This window comes from Lytechinus variegatus, chromosome 7, assembly GCF_018143015.1.
Source record: "Lytechinus variegatus isolate NC3 chromosome 7, Lvar_3.0, whole genome shotgun sequence".
NCBI lineage: Eukaryota > Metazoa > Echinodermata > Echinoidea > Temnopleuroida > Toxopneustidae > Lytechinus > Lytechinus variegatus.
In genome coordinates this window covers 17,114,741-17,135,096 of record NC_054746.1, presented here as the reverse complement: position 1 = coordinate 17,135,096, position 20,356 = coordinate 17,114,741, and the positions used below count along the sequence as shown (strand labels likewise).

The 20,356-nt window shown below is 34.8% G+C and overlaps 1 protein-coding gene across 1 annotated transcript in view; it reads left to right on the top strand.

Annotated features, from left to right (window-relative positions):
- The window catches only part of LOC121418594 (BTB/POZ domain-containing protein 7-like), a 77,372-nt gene extending 59,012 nt beyond the window's left edge, over window positions 1–18,360 (top strand). Inside the window, exon 10 of the mRNA XM_041612543.1 lies at window positions 7,826–18,360. Coding sequence (XP_041468477.1) covers window positions 7,826–8,032 — 207 coding nt within the window. The 3' untranslated portion in view covers window positions 8,033–18,360. The remainder of the gene's footprint in view (window positions 1–7,825) is intronic.
- Window positions 18,361–20,356: the final 1,996 nt, after the last annotated feature.

Below are 20,356 nucleotides of genomic sequence, written 5' to 3'. Positions count from 1 at the left end.
GCATTTAATGAACAAGTTTTTTAAATAATACGTTACAATATGTCACAAGGCTCACTGCTCTCACATGCTTTTTTTTCGATTCATTGTGACAAAGTTACACTCCATTCCAGAATTTGCTACTTTCACATTATTCTATTTGATAGGTAGATATTGGATTATAAGCTTTGATTTTGTTAGTATAAATAGTCATGATTTGTTGCTGGCTTTCCTCCCTTCATTTTCACACAAAGTTCTACTATATCAAAACTGGAAATTCACTTGCGTATTTGTGTTTCATAAGAAAGTTCCCTCTTTATTGTTTAATAGAAATGTAAAAAAGTGAAAAACAGGTGTGCTGTTACACAAGAATAGATGACATTCTAAAGCAAGGAGGCATTTCAAAAATCACAGAACAAAACAACCTGATTCCTTCTGTCTAGTCTTGGCTTCAGCTTTGTGTTTATTTTATTCTCTCTGATATCATTGCTCTTTTCACAAATGTAGGATAGTCTCAATTTACATTTATGATTATATATCCTCTTCAGTATTCAAAACAATCAAGAAATAAATACATGTTCATGTTTAAAGGAAAGTTTTTCTAATAATTATAATTTAACAAAAATATCAAGGAATGTTTATTATGTATCTGTATAGGGTATAAATAACTCTTCACTTTAAGTCAGAATTTATTTTTGAAAGAAGGCTATTAGAGTGGAGACAACATGGACGTATTTTTGAAAGCAGGTCATAGAGAGTGAATTGTCTCATCTTACTAAGTCTTCCCTGCTGTGCCGTCATATCTTTTACTCTTCATTTTTTTTCTAAGCCATTGGATCATGTCATTTATAATGCAGAGACCCCCATCTCAACTGCAATTACAATCAAAACCCTGAACTTGATTGTTCAATCACATCTCATTTTACATGGATATCCATTTCTCTTTACCCCCCCCCCTTCAGTTAACGCTCCCTCCACTTAAATATCTCTCTTCACTTGGACCTAACCCTATCTTTGACTAGTCTATTGTTTGATTTTTAAATTTCTTTTAATTTCTAAATAAGAGCAGTTTGTGTTAATTTCATTTTCTGTTTGAATTCATTTTATATCTGGTTCCACCACTGGAATTTACAATTAAAAAAATAGTTGCAAGCCCAACTTGTACCAAGATATTCATCATGGAAAATTCTCTAGTGATAGATGCAAAAAAATGCTGTCAAGTGCTTGAAAATCAAACATTCATATCAAGATATAAACTTCTGCCATATTGTATGTATGTTTACATATTGTAGGTTTAGGCCACATTTGCAGGTTGGAAAAGTTTTTAAGGTAATTTTCCCAAAGTACATTGCCCATCATGATAACACCATTTCTTGGAAATGATTCATAACTTCACCTTGCATCAGGTATATCCGCCAATCATCCCCAAAAGGAGCATTTCATGAAACATTATGTTACCAATTTTCACTGGTAAATGTTACAAGCTCCTGAAAATCCTTGCATCTTATTGGCCAAGAGCAAGTTAGTCAGTGAATATCACCAAGAAAGCTCTTCATGAAACCCTTCCCGGGTTAAAAACCCTCAGTGCTCTTATCATTCTCTGGCATCCTAGCAAGACATGATTGCCATAAACACAGCCCATCTCTGTAGTCGGTACTTTTATTGGAACTCATCTTGATATTATCTGGAGTCTCCCTAGAAGGCAGTGCCAAAGAAAACGTTCCCTACGACATAGGGAATCATTACATGACATCTACAATATGTATTTGCTCTAAAACATTGACACAAGGATTTCCAATATGGTATTGGATTCATTGTCATAATAGTCATAATAAAGTCATGATAAAGAACTTGTATTTGACTTCATTGGCTGTATTTGTTGATATAGAATGTTGAAATATTTGTGAATATTTGTTTTTGAGTAGTTAAAGTATTTGCTGGATAAGAGCCAAGATATTTGATGAAAACATGTACGCACTTTATGTATTCTCTATTTGGAAAAAAAGTTTTTTCCTCTGCTTATCAGCAACATATCATTTTTCTCAAAATTTTCTTAAAATTCTCTCATTAAACATATCTTTACTTCTCTTTCACTTTTTTGAAATATGCTCTTGGGCCCTTTTGCGTAAAAGCCATATTATCGTATTTAGCTAAAAATGCTCAACAACCAATCAAAATCAAGGATTTCACGAAAGCTTCCATGACAGCTTTGGTATCACAATTTTGAATGCAATAGGGCCTAGATATATTGTTATCATTCAAGACGTAGGCTGAACCGTAACATTGAACAAATTTATGTCTTCCTTTAAAAACAAAACAGGAGCTTTTGCAGCCACTAAGCTCTGGAATAGCTTAGGTCAAGATTCAAAGGATATCTGTTCGCATGGTTAATTTTGCAGTGCAAATAAAATGTTTCATATATTTGAATCCGCACTCTACAAAGCTATTCCATGGTGAGGAGGATCAGCTCAAATATAATATCAGTATTTTCTAAATTATAATTGTGGGCGCATCGTGGTCTAGTGGTTCTGACTGTCGCCTTTCAAACAGAGGGTCGATGGTTTTGAGTCCTAGCCATGGCATGTTTCTCTTCAGCAAGAAATTTATCCACACTGCTGCATTCGACCCAGGTGAGGTGAATGGGTACCTGCAGGAAGTAATTCCTCAAAAGCTGTGCACACCAGAATCGGTAGACTAGCTTAGCCGGGGTAATATATGAACGCCGTGAGCACTTAGCAAGGTGGATATGTGCACTATACTTCCTTGGATACCATGTTTAATATAAGAATATGGAACTTGACAGAGAAACCATGTTATTCATCAGTAAAAGAACATGTATGCCAACATTTGACAGCAAGTTATTGTTTACACTACAAAATCTGGCAAATATGTACATCAATATATGAACAACAGTACAAACAACAATGTATTTGTGACCATGACTGCTAAATGACTGCTTGTTCACCTTGTTGGAGGGGTATTCGGAAAAAAGGTGTACGTGTGTTAGAAGCTTGTATAAGCAACAAAATGATCGTTCTACTCCTACCATTTGATTTACCGGCCTGAACCCAAGACCTTGTTATCCATACAAGTGATTCATGAGAATCCATGTTGAAAATTTATCTTCTATCTGACACCATTCTCCCTGTCCATTACCTTCTCCTACTTTCTTCTTGCCCTTCATCTCATTGTCACGTCATCCTCACCTTGAGATAATAGAACATTTATTTTTTTTATTAGGTGCTTTCAGACCACCTCGAAGTTTGTCGATTCCTGGTATTTTCTGATTGGGAAACTTAGGGCAGGGTGAAAACAAAATATGCGTGACATCCCCGAAAGAAAATACCTGTTGAATAGTAGGTATTGGTCAAAATAATGAGATTTTCCAAGGTCGTACATGTCGGTATTTTGGCAGTGTGAAAGCAAATTACGGGAACTTTCTTAGCTTAGCATGCAATTGCTGAGCTAGCGATTTTGAATATTGTGCCTTGCCTGCCTACCGAACCATACTGCTAATTCTGGTAATGTCAAGATCTCACCCTCAAAGAATCTTCTTCGGGTCGGTCTGAATGCAGATAATTATCAGTTATTTTAACTCCTGAACAATTTCTTGTAATTTAGATGGTATTCATGTGATGGAGGCAGTCTTAATACGCCTGTTGTATATCATTTTTCTTGTTCTCAGGAGAGGGGGTGATTGTTCGTGGGAAATAGCAATGTAATCTATGAAGATCAGCCAATACATTGTTTACGTTAAGTTGGATAATCCTTACGTCATGGATTCTAATTTACAATTAAAGGGAAAAAATATAGTTTTGAACTGGTGTTTCTTCAATGTTTGAATACTGTTACTTTACAAGAAATGAAAAGTAGCTTTAATGGATGAATTTAGTTCATATTAAAATTCTAATAAAACACAGGCATTGCTTCAATGATTGTAGTGGTGTTATCAAAATATTGATAGCCTGAAGTTAAATTTGTGGATTATTACAATTTTGATAGAATACGGTGAAATTAAATTTTGATGTGAGGGTGACTGAGTCTCACTGACCATTGAGCAATGTTTGGTTGCATAATAGAGGTCAAAGGTCATTTGAGTTCAAGGAACTACTATTTTGTGGTATAGGCCTATATGTAAGGTTAAGGTTCAGATTTTTAAGATAATTTTGAAAATTATCAGTACCTATTTCATTAAAATGTGGAAATAAATGATCTGGACTTGTAATTTGTATGAGTTGGTGGCTGGAAATGGTATTCACTGATTGGCGGAGATGCACTACACATGTTACTATTGAGACATTGAGAAATTCTCAAAGGGTAGGGGGGCTGTTTCTGTAGGCTCACTTTTGTTTGACTTTATGAATTTAAACCGGATCATGGTTTTATTGTCTCATGCATGATATCTTGTAGACTAAACAAACTCCACCGGTTTCTCAGAATTCTGCACCCTGTTAATCACAATCGCACATGTGCAGTCACACCTTAACCTAAAAATCTTCTTCGTTACAAGGAGGAGGACGTTATTTACTCTTGTTATTGCTTCCACTAATTGTCTAAGGAAGTAATAAACCATGTTTGTGCAAGATATGTGCAAAGTATACAATTGAAATTGAGATAATGCTTATTGATTTATGGCATGCGTCATTTCATTGCTGGTAGTTTGAGGCAAAACAAGCTGCATCTGGAAATTAAGTGTGATGTTGAATTGTGATTGTCGACAATTCTTATCATTTTTGCAATTGATAATAATACTTTTTGAATTTTTTAAGGAGTGGGGATGACAATATAATATGCATGTATAGGCCTATGATAATGACATCATTCATTTCTTTTTACAAAGTGTAATAAGGATTGAGCTTTTGAAAGGGTGATTGCCAGAAGAATATGATATACATGTAGATGTTTAGACATGACCTTTGCTTGTATCTCAGAGATAAAACAATGAAATGTCATTACTCAACCATGAATGATGATTGAGAGAGTTGGGGGTATAATATTTTGTTGGCAACGATTATAGTTCAGATGCGAAAGGATCCTTTCTCAGTATACAGGTAGTTGACTTTCTTGGAGTCGTGTCGTTGAACTTGCTTACCGCTACCTTGTTGTCTTCCTTAGAATCCGGAGATGCATTAATCTTCATTTTCACTGGCTGCTCTTAAAAGGATCCCTTGGTTTTAGCTTGGTGTACACTACAATATATCTAATCCCTTCAAGCTCCAAGGGGCGTCCATTCTTAATTGCTGAAACTCCCTTGTGACCTTTTGAAATCTATGTCATACGCGTCAATAACTCGTGTGACTCTGGCCTGAAAAATCACAAGCATATGCAAGTTTTATGCCTATCCTTTTGAGCAAATGACCGATCTCAAAGCAATGTGGGATTGCATATACCGGTAGTACATTACCCGGTACATATAAACTACTTGTAGTATAGAACGTATCAAGGGGGGTGGAAGGGGGTAACATTACAAATTTATTGAAAAAAAATAGATCATACTTTCATACCCAACTATCATGAAAAATACCTGATATTTTCTAATCAGGAACTCTTTCTGGAAATGTGTTTCATAAAGTTGCTCGTCAGTTACGAGTGACTGAACAACTGGTGATCTTTTCTTAGGAGCTAGTTCCATATCAATGGAGATTTAGTGTACATAATTTTCTACATGAAAGGATCACCAGTCATTCATAAAGTTGCGCATAGCTTACGTACAGCTTTATGAAAATACCTCCAGATCAGAAAATAGTAGGGGAAGGCGGAATAAGTTGAGCATAGGGGCAAGTTGAGCCACCACCCCCAGGCCAATAATGAATGAGTCGGACATTGTGGTGGTGTCATATATTGATGACCCATTACATAACCATTTACCCAACCATATTGTTTTTTACTTTGAAACAAAAAGTACTTTTTCAGACAGAAAAATAAAAATTTTCAGCCAAAAAAGTAAAAAAGGGTGTAAAATAGAGGAGTGCTTTTTAACCACACATATCTTTATATATAATAAAGAAATAAGAACAATATTGTTAGTCCAGGTATGGATCTTCATTCTTGTCATAGTCTTTTAAATGATGGATGCATAAGAAATGTGTGGATGTGAAAATATCACATTAATATCACATTAAGTTCGAACTGGGGTACTTTGAGCCAGCTAACATGGGGCAAGGTGAGCCATGGTAATTCTTACGGTAATAAGTATGAAAAATTAAAAAAACCTTAAAAACCATTGATATGCAGGCAGAAAGGTGTAAATTCACATGATGATGACAGTTCTTTTACTTTTAGAGGATGTCAGTAACTATAGAGAATTAGCAAGTGAAAAGACTTGAAATAAAAAATTGACAAACTGCTTCTTCCCGCATACATTTTGTACATAGTTTTTGTGGCTCAACTTACCCCAGTAAGTGGCACAACTTACCCCACATATGGGGCAAGTTGAGCCATTTGACATCATTTTTTCAAAGGTCACAATGAATTTCAGTGTGGGGGTACAAAGTTATAGATAGGTGAAAAATATTTCCCATGAATCAAATTTAAAGGCAAGGTACTTCTACAATATCATTAGTCATATCAATTCTAACATGCAAAATGCAAAAAGTGTCACAACTTACCCCGCCTTCCCCTACTGAGTGTTTCAAAATGATGAGAGTTGGTTTACGGATTTCTCCAAGGTCACTTAAATTTTTGCAGTATGAAAGTGTATTTTCACTTAAGAACTTCAAATGCGAGGCAAGAAAATGTCCTAACACGATTGCAGTTCTTGTTAATTGATCTGTGTTTAAACGATGATCTATGAATAGGCCTGCCGTAGCCATTCCGTTTTACCACATTTTTTAATAACCTCCTTTTGAACTCTTTGACATCTGTATATTTTCTTGTGGATGTCTTCAGGGAAAACACTCTGGGTTGGGAGAGAGTGAAACTTGACCGTCTGAGCATCCTGAATATGCTGAGGTGTCCAAGGGTTATACAGACAGCTCTAAATCACAATACTGTTGACAATGTATATAGGCATATATTCCATTTTCATCTTTATGGTCGCTATACTTTTTGAGATATTGCATCTTTACAGTGTGTTGAAGTAAAAGAAGGTTGCATGGTGTTTTGAGGGTTTGAAAGCCCAAATGGACATAAATGGATTGTTGTTTATACTCTATTGCTATTAAATGATATTTTATTGCAGTATGGCAGTGAATAAATGGATGTATGTGTATAAATCACAACTAGATAGGCCAAAACCTTGCAGTTGAATGGATACATCATTGATATTGATTGTTGAAAGTTGGCTTCTTGCTATTTTTGTGTTGCTAATAAATGTTTGAATTGATTTTAGAGAATTTGAAGTTCTTTGTTTGAACCCAATGTATTTCAGTTTTTCTTTCATATTTAATCTGCAATACCATTATGAGTGTGTGTTATGACAAACAGAAACACATGTTGGTAATTTGCATTGTCAAATCATGAATATGATGACGTAAGTGTAGTATAAAATTAATCTTTATCAGAAGTAATTTCTGGTTATATTGTTTATTGCAAAATCATCATCATCATTAGCAGCAGCATCATCGTCATCATCCTCATCGCCATCATCATCATTAACATATTCATAGGCGTACTCATTATTCTACTGTATGTTATATATTTCTTTATTATTATTCATGAATATCATTACAGTACAATACATTGATTTTTCTTTAATTCTCCATCATTTTGTGTTTCCAGCATATTAAATACAAAACAGTGTAATTAAAAAAAAAGTATGCAATGAGCTGAAGATTAGAAAGTTGACCTAATGATATCTGACGCATTTTAATTCTGTGTCTCTCTCCATTATCTTGTGTGTCTCTATCAGGCTACCGCTACTCCTGAGGTGATGCCCATGCTGAGTGAGATCATGCCAGACATTGCTATCCCATCAGCCCCGGACTTGACCATTGCCATGGCTCCACCGGTCAACCAGATGCTGCTACGAGAACCACAACTCGGGGATGACCGCCGGCGGCATGGAAGGGAGAAGGGCAAGGGTGGGAAGAGCGAGAGTAGCCAAACAAAAGTTTAGTTCTCGTATTATCTTGACATTGAGTTTTATGATAGTGTTCAAGTGATTTTAAATTGTAGTCCCAAAGGTAGGTTATCATGTACCCCTGCAAATCCTTGCGTTACATTAAGCAACATACATTAAGGAGAAAACAGGAGGAAGAAATAAACATTGAGTGTCCCTTTCCTGGAATTTGCTTTACGTTGCCACATGCCCCATTAATATCCATACAAATTGATTCTTTATTTCATTGTTTATCCTTGGGAGATCTCTAACAATTATTAAAGGCAACATTTTATCCTCATAATCCATTTAATGACCCTTTTTATTCTCATTCTAAAAACTCAAGATTTAATGGTAAACAATTTGCTAGATATAATACTTATAAGAAATCAGTATTGATATTTTAAAAATTGCAATGAATATTAGTAAAAGGGTACTCAAAATTATATTGTGGATTCAAACTAAAGTGAGTATAATGGTGAAAGAGTACTTAATAATCCAGCTGATATTGAACCAGTGCCAAATATGCAATACATGCATTTTATATCATACATTGTATATCACAGGTGACAGGAAATTATTAAAACATCTCACTTCTTACCTCACTTAGTGAAGATATTCTACTTCTCCGTAGTATGATCCTTCTTTACATTTGATTATTTGTTGTGTTTTTTGTTGTTGTTTTTAGAGAGATAAGTTTAATGTTTACTGCATGGAAATAGAAAAAAAAGGTTTGTTGACAATATTTTATAATGGGATGTTTTCTTCAATATATTTTGTTCTAATTGTCATAACTTGTCATTCAGAATTAGATGTCAGTTGTATGATATAGCTGAGTATTTTCTGATTGTTATTTTTAATGCTGAAAATGGAATGCAAATGTCAATACTTCGATAATACACTCATGTTCATACATTCATGAAAAGCAGCATGTTTTTAATGTGATTTGTGCAATTTTCTCTTTGCATTTTTCATTCCTATTATATGTTAATCTAGTGAAAAGGAAAAGAAAATGAGACATCTCAAGTTTTTGTATAGGCCTACATCTACACCAAGGTTTGTTTTACTTTAATATATGTTCATTGTCAAAAGACATTCATTGTATTTCATAGTAATATTTTGATATCAGCCATCACAAGGGCACTAGTTTGTGGTAGAAAGCGAGGTAAGTTTTAAAAATGCTAAAACAGCAAGAACTATTTAGCACTGGGCTCTGTTGGTGTTCTCCTGAACTGTTGTATGTCAATCTGACAGTGCAAACAACATTTCTAGAAAATTGAGGTTAAACTGTACCTTACAATATATTGTCGCTGTTTGTCTCCAACCATCTATCATAGCTTTTCAGTTCTTGAAAAAAAAATGTGATAGGGATATCTGTGACCATTTATAAACTTTTGTGTCTTTATTTCCCCCCCCCCCCCTCAAGTCCTGCGATGAAAATCTTTCCATATCTCTGAAACTTGAAAAAAATACAATGTTGATAAAACTTCTGCTCTGATTTTCCGACATAATTTCAAAATGAATATTTGGAACCCAATTGAATAATTACGATGGTTCCCAACAATATGAGATAAATGATGTGATGAGAAGATTGAAGATAATGGGAGAGTAACCAAGGTAGACGAATTGTGGATGATTCCTCCTGCAAAACAACATTAAGAGTATTGTAAATTTACTGAGCTGCATTTTCTAATGGGTTGAGGGATTCACTCAGACAAGCTAGATTCGATAGTAATATAAATCAGCTATTTCTGTACACTGTTGCCTAGTGACAGTGATGTGTTGTGATTGTGAGCATATTTCTTGTAAAAATTCAATGAGAATTCTTTTTTTAAAATCATACTTTGTCCTAGTTGGTTATATCATGAAAGATGTAAGACGCTGTTATCTAGTCTTTCCTGTCATTGTATCCTTCTCTTGGAATGAATATAATTGTATAAATTTGTTACATCACCAAGAAGGCATAAAACTAAAGGGGTGTCACACAAGAACCTTTTAGCGAGCGTCTGCTGACATATGTCAGGCAAGTCATTTTATCAATTGCTCTAATTTCTGGAGAATATCAAGAACCTGATATCAGTGAATTGTTTCTTTTTATCGATTTTTTTTCTAAGAGATGGATTTGAAATGATAAAATGGCTTGCCATTGTTATATCGGCATATACTGTATACATTATTTTAGTGGGTGTTTCATAAAGCTGTTTGAAAGTTATGAATGACTTCATGAATGATTCATGATCCTATTTGTGATTGCATTTAAGAATAGACTGGATAAGCATTGGGAGAAGATTGCCTATGACTTTGAATGATTTTCGATTCTTGTGTGTTTCCATGGAATTTTTTCACTGACTACAATACCCCTGCCACCCCTCCATGCCAACATAAGTAGCGCATCTTATTTTGTCTGAAGGAGAGCAGCAATAGACATTTCTACTTTGATCAATGAACAGGCGTAGTCCTACAACGTCGTTGGAGTAAACTAAACTAATAATATAAATTATGTGTACTGCATTTTCATTGAGTGTTGATAAAGCTCCTAAAAGCCACCGCGGGCACCTTACAACCTGACTGGTCTGCAACTGAGTGAAGAGAAATATGACATCACAGCTCTTGTCAGCTTTAGAGTTGCAGACTGGTCATATACAAATCGTAACGAAAATCGTAAGGATTTGACATTTTGAATCCTTACAACTGGATCGCAAGCTCAATCCTACATCCAGACAGAGTCGCGACGCGTACATGATATGGAACGCGCATTCATGCTAGTAAGCGTCATTTTCTCAGTTGCTATGGCAAGAGCGCATGCATGAGTCGCAGACAACATGGTAGTTGGATCGCAAGGTGTGCGGTGTCGAGGCTTATTGACTACCTTGCAATTCATCTCCACTCACTCAGTCGCAGACCAGTCGGGTCGTAAAGAGTGCGGTGCCCTTAATTTTAAGAAAGAATCACAAGTTGTTCGTAAAAATGTTTGTAAAGTCACTTGTAACTTCCAAACAGCTATATGAAACACCCACCAAGTGTGACAGCCCAGCCAAGTACAAAGTATAGGTGTGTCATATATTTATTATTGGGTACATACATTTTTAATCAGAGAAAAAGTTCAAACTTATCCAGAATCTTTAAGGTTTTTTTTTTATTAGAAGTAGTGCAGTATGAATTTTAGAGATTTGTTTAGTCAACGGACGATTATCTTCTTTGTTTCTTTTACTTGATATAGTTCAGCATTGAATTTGAAATTTGGTTATTGATTTGATAGGCCATGCGTATAAATTCAACCAAATCTGCACTTACTTCAGCAAATAGATCAATAGTTACTACCTTGGTCTATATAGGGCCATATGATGCCTTGGTGCATGTGATTTGTTTTCTTGAGGTCGAAAGTGGTCTTTACAGGAAATAAAACAAGATGAGTTAGCAGACAAATGCAGATATTTCATTTTTCCCTCAAATAGCTTTTCAAAAGAAGTTATTAACCTTTTTGGCCTCACAGTATTGGGTTGAAATTTGGTAAGCCAGGCGTGAAAAAGCTTTCAAATCTGTTCTTACATTAACAAGCAGATCAATGGGAATGAACCTACGTGGGGCCACATGATGCTGCAGTTATTATATTCTTTTTGCCAAAGGTAGGATAATGGGAGCAGAAGTAGACTCTTGTACTTGTTTATTGGACTTTGATCGTGCCATCGTATTAGCTTCACATGTAAACACTGAATATTTTAATACACTCATATACTCTTTTTTTCTCACCCAAAATATTTTTCTTTTCATTTTCAGTTGAAAGTCGATCAAATGAATACTAACATGAAGAAATGTGTTTTTTTTTTTTTTTTACTTTTTTATGAATTCCATGCTGTATTATCTTGTGATAGAGAAACAGGATTTTGCCATGAAAAAAAAATGACTTCCCTGTAGATATAATCTTATCCTGAAAGTGCATACAGTATGTGACATTAAATTGTAAAAATCCTCATGCTTTCAACCCCCCCCCCCCCTCTGTCTCTTTCTCTCTCTCTCTTATTTTACATTGATATTTTCTAACGCATTAGAAATACTCTGATTAGAGAAGAGCAACAAGTCCTTGCTCTATTTGGGAAGATTTGTGACCAGTTTCGGTTTGCTTTAAAGGGTGTTCTAAAAGCTTTCAAATTTTTGTTTTTTGACATAAAAACTTTTTGCAAACTGTTTTGAAAAGGACAAAAGTATGTTCACAAACGTTTCATGCTTATTATTTCTCAGTGAGTTGATTTAATTCAGGAGTTATGTGATAATTTGTTCATTAGCTTTGGCAAATCAAAAGAAATTTAACACCACCATCTTACAAACATTTGCAGACTTCTAGCCATTTTGCGAACGCTAGTTATTGTATGCGGGAAAAAAAATATTTGAAAAAAAAAGAAAATGTTCAAAATTGCTTGTGAGAAGAAAAACTGTTTGCAACATCAAAAACTATGTATAAACCTTCTTCAAACTTTTTGCAAAGCTTTGGAAACCTTTTTAAGAACTTAGCAAAGTCCTATATTTGCTACATTTCATAAGCATCCACCGCTCAGTGAAATACATCAGGACACTTGCTGCAGATCATGACAAGGATCCCCATTGGCTTCACAGTTCTTCCTAAATTTGTCGGAACGAAAAGCAGCCCTAGAATTCTTACCTAGCATTCTTCTGATTTGATTACGATGGCCACATGGGTCAGAACAGTGTCATCAATTGTAGAGAGCATATATACAGCTTTCTATTAGATTTAGATAGTAACGCGAAGCCACACCATCGTCTTCATTCATTAGATGCGAGGTCAGTTGAGCCTTGGGGAATGTGTCCATGCTTACTTGTGTTTCTGCTTCTCAATAGAGAAATTTAAGCTGAATTTTCAAAAGATTGGATTATTTTTTTCTATCCTCAGGTGTCGGTCTCTAGCATTGTCAGTACCTTTGTTCTCCCAAGGATAAAAATGGTGTTTGTATTTTTGAAAAATAAGAAAGAAACCAAAACAAGAAAAATAATTGTATTTTGATGATGAAATTCAAAATGAATGGACTTTTTTTGGTATCCAGTCGATCTAAAACTATTATTTATAATGGGTGTACGCCAGGAAATCAACTTTACACTGAATTTGGCCTCACTCACTTGATCTTTGATTTACGTTCTTTCTCAAATGTTTGTTTGTTCTCATGAAAATCATATTTACTTCATAGCAGTGCCACGAGCTCAGGTAGAAAATATATTATGATTGATCAAGAAAAAAGAATACCCCCCCCCCCTCACAATAATATGAAAACTCGTAAATGAAAAACCATGTGCTTGATCACCCTCTCTTTCATTATTTTCCCTTCTAATACCTTCCTGGATTTCAAATGAATGTTCGTTTTCAAGCCGGGATGTTAAAAAAAAAGAGTTCTTTGAAATATCCATCCTAATTGTACCTGCGTGTACAGATCATGCGCTGAATGGGTATAGTGGTGGTGTGATCTTGATGCATGCTCCTTGTATTACCATAATTTTTGAATTAGTGGCATTAAGTGATGATGATGGGTGAAGCGAGCGTGGAGACTGTTAGTGGCATCATCAAGGGACCTCTCGGGTTTGATCTATCTTCTACCAGAACCCCTTTCTTCATTATTCTTTGATGTGGATTGCTGGATGCAGATTATTTCTATTCGTGGATGTGCAGTGGTCCAGGGCCCCGTTTCATAAAACATAATAACAAAGTTGCGATAATTGTTTTAAAACTTATTAAATCTTTAGATTTGATTGGTTGATAGTGAACTTGTTATAGAAATTGTTCATTTATTATTGTAGCAAGGTTTTATGAAATGAGCCCCTGGATAATCCGGATCATTCAAGTGGTGCTAGTAGGAGGACTCGATCTGAAATTGGATCTGCACTCGATCTCGTCTCAACCTCATATTTCAATCCATGAATGATTATCAAATAGTGTAGCTTCTGTGGTCGAAGGTCCCTGTTTCCCACGATTTGCGGCACTGCACGTTGTGCATATGACCCAATCAAATAGCAAATTCTGTGCGCTTCATCGCTAATCATGGTATCATGGCAATAATCCATGGCATTTCCTCGCTGCACTCTTAAAAAATAGTGTGGACTATTTCTGATTTCGTGAACACAATTTTTTTGCGTGTGTTTGCATTGGTCTGATCCGGAGTCGGTCCGCACTGTTTGAGGGTAAATTCATGAAATGGGGTATAAGTTTGATTTATCTTGGCTTAATTGATCTTTCTCTCTCTCTACCATCCATAGGGAGACACATGGTCATTAGGATGTTGGTTGATGGATGGAGGGAAAAATCATCAAAAGAGTCATCTTTTGGGGATTATGGATAGAGAAGAGAAACACTTCAGAACATGGCACCTCATGTAGACATAGAACATAAGTGAAATCTAAATTTCAAATTTTTCATTCTTGAAATACTCTGATAGATATTTTCTTTGAAGGCTATGGACATATTAATGTATTGGTCCATAGTCTCTTATCTTTGTTAGAATGACATACAGGTTACTCCGCTGTAGTTTAGTCTTTAGAAGTCTGTTCGACTTAGGAGAAATTTTATTTAGAAAAGTTATTAATGCATGGTTTGCATATTCTGGTTTGAAATAATCCTTTGAGTTAGGTGATTATTTGACTTCATGCAGTCTAAGATTTTAAGTGGGTATTCGCACACAAATACTTTGTCTCGTTTTAGAGGGCGTTTGTTTAGATTTGTTGTGATTGTTGGGTCGATATTTGTTAAGAGTAATTATCATTCTGCTAAGCAGCTGCCAATCAGCAGACATTATACTTTGCATGATTGTTGCTTTTCTGAAATATAGTACTGTTAGAGGACAATATGGTTCATCATGTGCATCAGTGCATGGACGGTGTGTATAATCTTCTTTTGTTATCGTTCAGTACAGTGAACGTATTGGAAATAATGTTTGCCTAATAACTCATGATATGAATGTCTTGAGATACCGAAAACAATTCTACTGTTTCGGATCACTATCTGTATTCAATTTGTTGTCTATGCAGTAGTGCAACAAGAAAAAGTAACATGTTGCAATTTTGTTTGTTTTCGTTTATCTTTGATCGCTCATTTTAGATCACTTTTTCAGAGGTGAATTGAAGTCATCAAATTTTTAAAATTTGTTAATAGAATTGTATTATGTATTATATGGACACAATTACAACATGAATATGTCATGAAAATTTGTATAGACTTTGTATTTTAGTTTGTTTTGTTCGATGTATGTGAGTATTCAACTCAAGATTGGTAACCAAGATTTTCCAGACAGAATATTATCAAAAGCTTAAAAAGTACCCTACTTTTTAGGAAAAAAAACTTTGTAATACTATCAAATTGCTTGTAAGTGATGTATTTTGTGTGTATATATTTATATATATTATAAAGTCTATAGAAATAATGTAATATATAAATATATAATATCTTTCAAGTGATTCAGGTATGACTAGTTTATGGACAATATGATTGTTAATCTTGTAACAGTTTATATTCTAAAGTTATATTGCATAAAGGATATGTAAATATACATGTATCTTGCTACTTCATTATCATCAGTGATTTTACAAACCGGCTCAAACCTAATTTTCGGTCATTTTTCTAAAAAAAAATTTTTTTGCATATTCTGAAAGCCCGTGATTTATAGTACTTTATTGATTTGCCAAATTTCAGATCAAAATTCATATAAAAGAAAAAAAATAAGAACATATTTAATATTTTTACGAACTGGCTCAACCCCCTCCTTTGATTTTACGAACTGGCTCAAACCATTCTTTGTGTACTATAAAGTCTCTGGAATGGCGCGCACAGGTCAAAGACCAGACCTAGATTGGGCGCGTATGCAGTGGGTATGTGGTTTTTGCAGGATTTGAGCTTAAAAAAAACATACGCATGGCATGAATGATTTTTTACGAACTGGCTCAAACCCCCTGTTTTGGGTAAAAATTAGCAGCTTCTGAAATGCAGACAAGCGCTTCATTTCAAATATTGGTAGAATGAATACAAATTGTGGACAGAATTTTATGTATTACAAAAGAATAGAATTTATGCTTTAAATTGGAATAAGTAATTGATCTGGTTTAATTCAAAGCGCGAAGTTATGAGTGTCTGAAAAACATCCAAACTTTGAACGCTATTTTCTTGAAATCATGTTCTGGAGACCAGTCGAGGTTTGAGCCAATTTGTAAAATCACTGACGTTATGTCACTCAGTTGATTGAATATTTACCTAACTTTATTTTTTGGGGATGTTCTTTTTTAAATGTCAATCTACTCAGAAAATTTCCCCAAAAGAAATTACAAAGGCAAAAAGCAAAATGCTTCAGACATGTTTTGTTGGGGGCTATGACAGTTGGTTTCTTTGTTTGTTTTGTTTCATATTTTATGCTTAATACCTGGCAAAAACAAAATACTAAAACTGAGAGTGGAAGCTAATGACCTTCTTTTAATTGCTGGTAGCTGCGATTCCAAGAACATGAAACATTAACATTTGAGTGTGCTTCATAAATATTGTGTTTCAGATGATATCCTGAATCTGTAACTTTAGGGCATGGGCTTAATGCTCTTAGCTATTTCTAAATGGTAGTTGTAATGTGTGCCTAGTTTTCTGGGCTATTACTCCCTTGATTGCTTATTATCTATCGCTTATTAGGCGGTGCTGCACCAGCCCAAGTTTGCTCAATCTGGAGATTTTCACCCTATCAGCTCTCTGCGATTTTAAGAAACCTCGTAAGAAGAGTGATTCCTGCTCAAGCGAGGCATCGATGCATTATGGTCTGACGCCGTGAATAAATAATCCTGCGTGCATCTGCACCTGGGTATTAGTGGGATAATTCATAAAGTAGCTTGCTATTTTGCTAGTAACCCCAAGTTGACTTGAGATTGAAATCTCGAGATTAAACTAGTGTGATAATTTTGTCTCCATTACAAATAATGTCAAGATTGTTCAGATCAGGATAATTTGCCAGATCAGAAATAGTGCGCTAATTTGAAAAGTTGGGCTGGTGTGGACGGCCCTATTGTGATAAGAATAACTTGTCTACTTGCTATGACTTCGGCTCTCTAGTTTCAGCTTTCTGGCTTCTGAGATGAAGAGATTTAATGGCAGCCTCATAATCTGAATTCTTCATCAAAAGCTTGGTGTAGATCATCGAATTATTCAATTTTCTTTTAATAAAGTAGCATAAGGGGTATGTATGTGAAAGTAAAAAAATCAAGTCAACTATAAATTGATCAATGAATAAATATATATAAGCAGTCATAGATAAGTGAACAGTTAAGTAAAATGGTTTCAAACAAATTAATTGTCTAAATTCACTCAAAATCATACTTTGTTTAACTCTGGAGGTGTGTTGAAGTGAACAAGTGCAAAGTGGATTTTAGTATGTATAGTCTTTAAACTAGTTTTTTTTTTTTTAATTTAAAGCTCAACAGTTTATACACAGTACATAGTATTGTTACTTGGATACATTGACAACCATTATCATAGCCATTATCACTGATGAAAATGGGTGAGATGAGTATTCAGTCAAGCACTGCATGCCGTTCTAATTATTACGTTTTCACAATCAAACCATGCATAGTGCTTTCACAATAATTAATACTCGGTGCATGATAATTGGTTTGATTTTGGATGAAGGGGGAGTTGAGTATTAAAGTGTGTATGGCCTTGTAGATCAGATTCATGTTACATTGTTATATTGCTGCTTTGCTATTCTTTTGAATTCATGAACAGGAGCAGGAACAAGTTTAACCCCCAAAAATATTTATTTTCAGCATATTTATCATACTTTTTTTAATGTTAAGAACTTGATTGTCTGTGCATGAACAGTTCCAAAGTATCCTCACGTTCCCAGGCTGTACAATCAAATTATGATGTAAAGTTCATAAAAATATGTTTCATGATCATATTTCTCCAAAAGTTGCTTAAATCTCTTTTCTTTTTTTACTGCAGTATCCTATTTCCTTTTAACTTTTATGCAGTCAATCCTATCAAAAGAATGTGACTAAATGCAATGAATTCACTGTGAATGTCTACTCATTATGTTGTACTGAAAACGGTTTGAGAAAATTTTTGTGTGCTGAATAATTAATGTGTTGAGTAGAAAGTGATTGCTTATAATATAAATAATATTTCAATCTTGTTTCATTCTGAATAAGTGCAAAATGGTAATTGTTATTTCTCTGATTCAATTTCTTTTGCTATTATTTTCCTATTTGTTTCATTCACAATTAAATGTATTATTTACTGTTTTAGAATGTTATGTACATAATAGATTATTGTCAAATAAATGATTATGAATGAACATAATTTCTTGGAATCAAAGAATCATTGTCAATGGCTAGTTATTTGTCTTCCACTTTGGTATCTTATATTCCTCAGGAGTGAGAAGCATACTAACAAAGATAACGATTAACTATTATGATGGGGAGAGAAGGATATAAGTGGGAGAATAGAGAGGGGGAATGAGAGAGGGAGATATGGTAAGAGAAGGTGCAATGGGAGACAAAACAGAGAGAGAGAGCAACTTATCCAAATACTGTACATGATCCTTCTGGGGATTTAGAGGGGGAGGGCAATATTCCCCTTTATCAGGTTTTATGTCCCCATTTATTTATATCATAAGTGTCTTTATAAAATGTTTTGACCATGCATAGAAAATTGGCTATCAAGTTAACCATACCCACGATGCAAACTTATTTCCTACATTTTTATCTGTCCCTGCACTGTTAATCGCTCCTATTGCATGTATTGATCCAACTTTTAAAATGCTCTGAAAGATTATTGTACATGATGTGTACACTTCCATATTCAATATCAAATTGCAGAAGAAAATTCCTTGCAGGGATTGGGAGATGAAATCAGGGACCGATCTTACAAATAGTTGATATGGATTCAAATCAAACTCAAAATGCGGTTGATTACGTTTGTGTACTTAAGTGATATAGGAACTTCAGATCAATCACAACCTCGTTTGATTTCAATCTATAACAACTCTTTGTGAGACAGAGTCCAGGGGCTCATTAGAGAAAGAGTTGTGCTTGAATGCAAATCACTGACTCATAGACTCAAATCCATATGCCATTTTGATTAGTTAAAAATTGAGTTGCCTATGATTATAGAGTTGTATTTGATTGCAATTGACTGTTTCGATAAGGAGTCGGTCCCAGGTCTATCACTGGGGGCACCCGACCCCCCAAAGTGTTGAAAAGGAAAAGAAAATTGATTGAATAATATATTCTATTCTGCATAACATTTCAAAATCTATCACAAATTTAGATTTTTAGCTGAAAATTGTCAGAATTTGTGCTCACTCAACTTTTTACAAAGTTTGCCCAATATACCATGTTGAGCCCCCTTTATTATTATCATACTACTTATTAGCCATCACTATCACCAGGTTTGGATTCTTGAGCACCCCCCTTGGTCAAAACTCTTCATTGTGGTAAACTTTTCATTATCATCAGAGGTAGGTAGGTTAGGTTAGGTTAGTAGGTAGGTAGGCAGGCTACACTTTATTCATTCAAGGCTGTAATAAAGAGAAATACACTGTTAAGATATAATACCTAAAATCTCTGTGTGTTTCATACCAACCAACATTACACCCCCCCCCTTGCACTTTCACTTTTATCATGATTTTGACATGATTATAGCTTTCTCATTTGAATTTTTCTTTCCCTATCTACTTTTTTGGGGTAATATTCCTATCATTTTGTCCAATAAAGCATAAGTCTCTTTTATTGCAGTGTTTGTCTGGTTTTCCCACCCCTTTCCTTTTGAGGGCTTTATCAATTTCAAGCTCTAAGCTTAAGATGGAGGTCTTTCACATTTCAAAATGTATTATGTCAATATATGTATTCATATTTTTTTCTGTTATTTGTTCTAATAATAATAAAAAAGAAACTTATCAGGTATAAATATATTTCAATAAGATTGTTAGAATGTATGTATGCATATGTTATTCATTATGTCATTTGCTTATTTCTATGTTACGCTAAGAAAAAATGATTACACTCGTATATGCTTTTGTTATTGGAATGTGGAAATAAATGGTGGCAGGGGCAGGAAAGTGGGGGGGGGGAGTGGGGAGGCTTCAGCCCCCCCCCCATTTCCAAAACCATGAAAAACATAAAAATGACCATATGATTTGATTTTTTGCATGGTTAGCCCCCCCCCCCCCCACTTTGAAAACTGTTTTAGATGGATGAATAGGTGGATGGGGTGGGTGGATGGATTGATGGATGGATGTGTGAGTAGTAGGCGGACGCCTGATGGATATATAGTTGGACTCTAAGGTGGATGGATGGAATGATGGATGGGATTAATAG